Raw genomic sequence first — 6,801 nt, 5'->3', positions numbered from 1 at the left:
CCTCCGATAGGCTTTATTCACTACTGTACATGATTCTCCACTGATCTGAAGCTCAAATCATTTCTTCACTGTGAAACGTGTCAATATTGGATGTTCAGGGTATTTATACCTTGTGAGGACAATAGAATTAGGAAATGTAATTAATAAAATAATGAAACTTGCCATTAAAGACGTTGTGTGAGTTCATTGAATCGAGACATTTTGTGTTATTTAAATTAATAAAGTTAAATTGGAAGAAAATGTTAATGTAACTGATAAAACGCACTAACTTTAAGGGTTATGCCATAGTTACACAAATCAGTTCATGTTAATTGCTTATTATAAAAACTGTTTACTGTTGAATTTCGTGTTGAAAAACTACATTACCCATGATGCTGTGTGAATTTCAACCAACTAGAGGGCTACTACAGTGAGCGAATGAATTTTGAAATTGATTAAATTACATTTCTCTATTTTTATTTACTTTTTGTGTCGTTCACAAAGGCTATTTACCGTACGTCAACTCGATAATCACTTCTTTTATAATACTTACTAACTACATATGTAGTTACGGTTAGTCTAACGTTAGATTCGGAACTACAAATGTCTAAACGTCGAACGTTTACATGGCAAAAAGGCTTAAAAGTGTCCCTTTTGATTCATTCGGGCAGTTTACGCATGTACTTTTCTTAATTTTTTCACCCTCACACTTCGGTAACGTTATTTTTCATTACACAGAAAACGAAACAGAGTTAAAGTGGATGTATACTTACAGCAAGGAGCAGCACCGTTCTTTACCAACCGTCCACAGCAGTGAAACATATTCAAAATGTCCTCTCGTTTGCCTGCAACGACGGGTCTTCATCGCGTAAACGAGTCAATCCAGCAGGTAAAGATCTTGTAGATAGTCGATGATTTGAAGTATTTTTAACAGAAACATTTTATCTAGAGGAAAAGTGTCATGCAGTGCTGCTTTACAATACCGGTTTCTTATTTGTGCTCGTGCTGTCATAATAATTCTCAAGTTGACTAGAACTTTTTTCCTGTTAGAAACTATATAAATCACTCTATACTGCATAAAATGATCGTAAACTGTTTTTTATTTGTATTTTTCAGATGTAATTACAATATGTAAAGGGACAGTTCACCTAAAAATAAAACTTCTGTCATCTTTGAAGACTGAAGAATGTTGGACACTAACATTTTTGGTGAACTATCCCTTTAATGCCTTTTTTGTACAGATTTATTCTGTTAAACACCTGTAAGCATATTTGTTAAGATAAATCTCTAAAAAAAAAAAAAAATACACTCAACAACATGTAACTCTCAAACACAATGTAAATTTATAGGGTTAAAAGTATAACTCATCAACCGAAAGCTCAATGTTCCTGTTCAAGACCAACTTTTAAAACAGACGAATAACTGACTCAAAATAAATACATAATTAAAGTAAGATTGTTATATTATAAAATAATATAACAATTTATTAGTCAACATGTTAACTCTATAAATCAACATCACAACAAAAGCAGCAGGAATGCACTGTCCCAATACTGTATCGTAAATAGAGACTGTGAATTTGCATATTAAAGTTAACATTTAAATGTAACAGTCATTTTTATAACCAATTAGGTTTTATATCACAGTATGGAGGGAATGTATGAACTTTCTGAATTTAGTAAACGGAAAACAAAATGGTCTCAGAACGGAGCCTTGCTGGACTACTAAAATCTACCATTGTTAAATCTTCATTTCATTTTCATAGGAGTAAAATAGCATATTATTGCCATTACAGTACACTCATATTGCTATGGTAGATTAAGGCCAGCTTGTAGTAATCTTCATCATGATATGTCACAATCTGCAATTCTTAAAAACCTTGATAGTCGCATGTTTGTTTAAATATGAACATTTGTAAAAACTAAAATCAGCTCTACAGAGTGAATTAAAACAGCTCTTGCTCAAAAAACTATGTATGTTTGAAATGTTGGCCTAGCCAACCAGTGCAGAGTTTGTGTTTTAATAGTTATAGTAGATGTAATTTTTACTATACAGTCTATCAATGACAGTGCAAGATTTTTGTGCAGGTCAGTATATGTCCGGTACTTGGGAATAATCACGGTCCCAGTAGCTATTGGAGAACAGCCAGTCCTGAGAGCCATTGTGTGGATTGGGACCTTGATGAAACCACCTGTTTTAAGAAAAGGTTGTTTAGCAAACATGTAACAGTGCTGACAGCTGATCTAGTTTTAATCGCATGGATTCATTCGACTCAAAAACCAAACATGCATAAAAAAAAAAAATGTTTCTTTGACCCCCCATTAGAATAGCCTCTTTCTTAGTTCAACAGACTGTGTGGAGCATTTGGCTGTAACACTTAAACCGGGTGTAAAGTTACACCATGCTCTCTCAGTAGAAGGCCAGAGAGCTCCGTTTACATCGTCTTATTCCACATTAAAAATAGATTGTCTAAGGGGGACATAAAAACCCAGTCCTTTGGTGTGAAGTGCCATTAGTATATGATATCTAAAAACAACTTACTTATTTTAGTATTAAATATCCTTATGTCAGTCACTTTTACAATCTATTATTGTTTAAAGTTGTTTATTGCGATTGTGAAACTATATGCATAAATCTAATGCTTTTTTCACCTTTGAATAATTAAAAAAATGTATACTGTTTATTTTCATAACTGTACTAATTAAACCTTAAAAGTGTTTTCCTTGGTAGCACAGATTTGTGGAATACAATGTTACCAACTAAAGAAATGACAAGTTCAAATTTTAGATTCCAGTAAAAAGAAACCAAAACAGACTGAGCCTTGCAAGACACCCATAATCTATGGCAGGGGTGTCCAAACTCGGTCCTGGAGGGCCGGTGTCCTGCAGATTTTAGCTCCAACTTGCCTCAACACACCTGCACGGATGTTTCTAGAAAGCCTAGTAAGTGCTTGATTAGCTAGCCCAGGTGTGTCTGATTGGGGTTGGAACTAAACTTTGCAGGACACCGGCCCTCCAGGACCGAGCTTGGACATGCCTGATCTATGGGAATTTGATGGGAATAATACTATATATCAAGGCTAACTACAAAACCACTGACAATCTTCACATTCACAAAAACCTAGATTTGTTTTATTTTATTATTTTGCATTAACTTGTTCATGCTTTTATCACCGGCAGGGCGGATTACTGTAATGGATTCTTCACTGGCCAATTATTGTATATTTTATTCCAAACACAACACAGCAGGAATTAGGGCTGAGCAATTTGGCTTAAAATCAAAATCTTGATCAATTGAACATTTTAACTATTACGATTAATGAACAATTCTTTTATTTATTTATTTTTGCCCTCTCAGTGCCACTTACACTTATACTTGTGTCGTCACAACGTATAGTTTTATTTTTTGAAAGGTCGGTGTCAGCATCAGTCACAGCAAGGGGTATGCAAACGCGTGAAGGATGCGCCAGACCATATGCTGGACTCAACACAGAAGTGTAAACAGAGCTGAGTCACGTTACTCCACACGCGGTAGGGAAAGCAATTGAAAAAATTGACCTTGAAAAATTTGATCGATTATAGGTTCTGAATTGAGTACTTTCCGATTAATCACCCAGCCTTATCGGGAATGTTGCCAACTATAGAAAAAAAATAAGTTATTTATCTATTTTCAGATTAACAAAAAAAACTAAACAGACCTTGAATAGAGCCTTGGGGGTCACCTATGATCTATTTTTATATAAAAAAAAAACTTAAATCAAATTTTAATTATGGTAGTGTTACAACAAATATACATCAAAGGGCCAATAGCTGTTTCCATCCACCTATTATTATGCACATTTTGAATATGACCATTAAAAAATGGTTGACGAAAACACCCAAGATGCACAAATCTTGAAAATGCGCTTAAACGTATTCACATAACTGAGTAGGATGAACGTTTTATTAGATAGGAAAAGATGCACATAAACTACGATGGAAACACTTTTACCGAACAAATTCCAGTATGTGCATTAAAAAATGTCATGTGATTTTGTTATAAGAGATCATGTGATGATAAAAATGTGTGTGAATGGACAAACCAGCATGCCGAGCACACTGTAAAACATCTGAAATGTTGTTTTGGTCATTCTAAATCGCCTTAAACATCTCAGTATTAGTGTTACTAGATTAATAATTACCTCCAGAATTGTCAAGAGCTTCTGTGCTCTGTGTCTCACACCTTCAAACGACACCACGCCTTCATTACGCGTCAGCATTTGTTTTCTGAGGTGCAAGTCATTTATTAAATAAGAAAAAAAAATTCACGCAGCTTCTCCTACCACAGCAAATTACGTTTTTACTGTTGATCTTTGGCTCCAGTTAATCAGGAAGTAACAATTTTGTTCACTTTGACTCATTGGATGGAAACGCTGCTTTATTCACATGTCTTTTATGCGATATTCCAGCTTTGCCTGTAATTTTAATGCGCATTTTTGGATGGAAACAGCTACTGACATATGAATATGAAGAATTAAAAGTGCTCTAGTTGTGTTGCACACCACAAATTCTTAAATCTATTAATCCTTAAAAGCTCACACACACACAGAAAACAAGTGTTTTACTATCATTACGAGTCTATTCAACCAATGTTGTTCTACCACAAATAATCTGTCCTATGCCATAATTATAGACTGTGGTTACCTAGTCACTCAAGGCAAATAAATTATGAAACTGCAGAAGAAGCTGAATGTAAAAGACAGAGCAACAAAGCGAGCATCAAACCTGGGGCCTGAAGCGATGTTTCTGCTCACCGCAGCAAAGTCATAGGATAGATGATAATGCCAAAAGAAACAAACAGGGAAATGGGGTTAAATGCAAAGAACTATGAACTAGGAGTGCTGTTAAATGTCAACCGGTTACTTAAGTAGCTATTTGGTGTGCATAAAACAATTTATAATGCAGTTAGTCACAAGCAAACCCAAACAGCAGTAGTTACTACAGTTATATTTTGCACGTGTTTGCCAACCTTTCATAAACCAAACCATTTAGTTTGGTTATCATTTAGTACTAACAATAACTGTAGTAACTTTTAGAAAATGTAAAGCCGAAATTAATTATTTCTGCACCTCGTCTTCCACTCATCATCTGACTTGGAGCGGTTCTTACGTGCCGCCCTCTGTTTCTCCTCCAATCTCTTCTTCTCCTCGCTGGCCATGTCTGAGATGATCCAAAGAACAAAGTTAATATCTGAATATTTCAATGCAGCAAACAAAGTGGTACATGGAAACGCACATACCGATGTCTCCGTTCTCCATGGCTCGTATGTCTGGCCTCAGTCTGCTGTCTGTTTTGGGGATGACTGATTCGATCTCTTTATCCAGCTCATTGAGTTGCATGGCGAATGAAGTGAAGCTGTACATCTTTTAATTGCCAATAAAAACAAAACAAAGATACAAAACACTTTAATCAACATGAATTTTAAAGTACCACAAAATTAAACTGCTTGTAGAAGAAATGTGAAGCTTATAAAAAAACATTCATTCTTATGCAAAGATTCTGAACTATTTAAATCCTCAAAATGGTTTAAACATTTAAATTTTTATTGTCATTTTGAGATTTATTCTGCTGTTATGGCAAGCTACAAATTTTGAAATAGCTCTACACAGAAAACTCAAATTCTCACGCTAGAATCATTTTAAAAATGTGTACTGTTTATTTTCATGACTGTACTTTTAAACCTTAAAAGTATTTTCCCCTGTAGCACAGAGTCGTGGTCTACACTAGTTGGTGTTTATGTGCTTCTAAGTCATTGCCTCCAGCTTTAGATTTTATTACCTTTTTAAAATTTAACCCAATACTGGTGTTATGTTGGCCACACAAATGATATAAACAAGATTGGTAAAATATGATGTTTTCTATTTGCTGGACAAATTATCGATGAAGTGTAAAGCTTTCACTTTGATTCAGTCTGACTCAAGTGAGTCAAATCAAGTGATTTGAATCTTCAAGATTTGATTCCTTAAAATGAGCTAATAAACCCTGATTGATCCCCTACGCTGGAGAAATGACAAGTGAAATTTGATTCAATAAAACAGAAATCAAAATGGACTGAGCCTTGCAGGACACCCAAAATCTACCCTTTGTAATAAATCCATAAGAATAATACTACATATCAAGGCCAGCATTTTACATCACAATCTCCACTTGGCCTGTCATGATATGTATTTTTTGTTGTATCATATATTGCACCAAAATATAATTGCGATAAACGATAATATTGGATTTTTAAGACCATTTTATGCCACTCAAAGTATAATGCCAGAATCACAATGTAATAGCATTACAATGCAAGTAACACATAACAGTTCATGCTTAAGAATATTCATTTAATTATAGTAATTTTAACAAATTGGAGTCAGAATGTGAAAACGCATATCCTAAACAAATAATAATGAATGTTAAACAAGTGTAAGGTAAAAAGTAACAGAAGCTGTGAAATCTGCTACCACTACTATAATGTTTTTTTAACCATACTGACACTGGTAACTCCAATAGAGATGTGCGCAAAATAAGCTAAACTGTTGCTAGAATTGTTGTTGTGTATGGGCGATATATATTGCATCATTAAAAATGACTGAGGTCATGTCCATGTGTTGTCTCCATGTTCATAATAGCCTAGATTGTTTCATTTTCTTTTTAATTTGTCTAGAGAAATGACAAGTTAAATTTTTGATTTAATTAAACAGAAGCCAAAATGGACCCGTAATCTAGGCTTTTTAATAAACCCATGGGAATAATACTATATATCAAGGCCAGCTGCAAATCTGCTGACAATCTCCAC

General features: G+C 34.4%; 1 protein-coding gene across 3 annotated transcripts in view; it reads right to left on the bottom strand.

The window, feature by feature from the left end:
* Positions 1 to 1,061: 1,061 nt before the first annotated feature.
* Positions 1,062 to 6,801, bottom strand: part of osbpl1a (oxysterol binding protein-like 1A) — a 30,012-nt gene continuing 24,272 nt past the window's right edge. For 2 of the 3 annotated variants that reach the window (XM_056447782.1, XM_056447783.1), the window contains 4 exons: positions 5,257 to 5,380; positions 5,087 to 5,177; positions 4,743 to 4,763; positions 1,062 to 2,170 (listed from right to left, as the gene is read on the bottom strand). In XM_056447782.1, the coding sequence (XP_056303757.1) occupies positions 2,068 to 2,170; positions 4,743 to 4,763; positions 5,087 to 5,177; positions 5,257 to 5,380 (339 nt within the window). In that variant the 3' untranslated portion in view covers positions 1,062 to 2,067. The remainder of the gene's footprint in view (positions 2,171 to 4,742; positions 4,764 to 5,086; positions 5,178 to 5,256; positions 5,381 to 6,801) is intronic. The other variant, XM_056447784.1, reaches the window with a different exon arrangement.

This window comes from Danio aesculapii, chromosome 22, assembly GCF_903798145.1.
Source record: "Danio aesculapii chromosome 22, fDanAes4.1, whole genome shotgun sequence".
Lineage (NCBI taxonomy): Eukaryota > Metazoa > Chordata > Actinopteri > Cypriniformes > Danionidae > Danio > Danio aesculapii.
The sequence above is the reverse complement of the archived record's forward strand: the minus strand, read 5'-3'. Positions and strand labels throughout refer to the sequence as shown.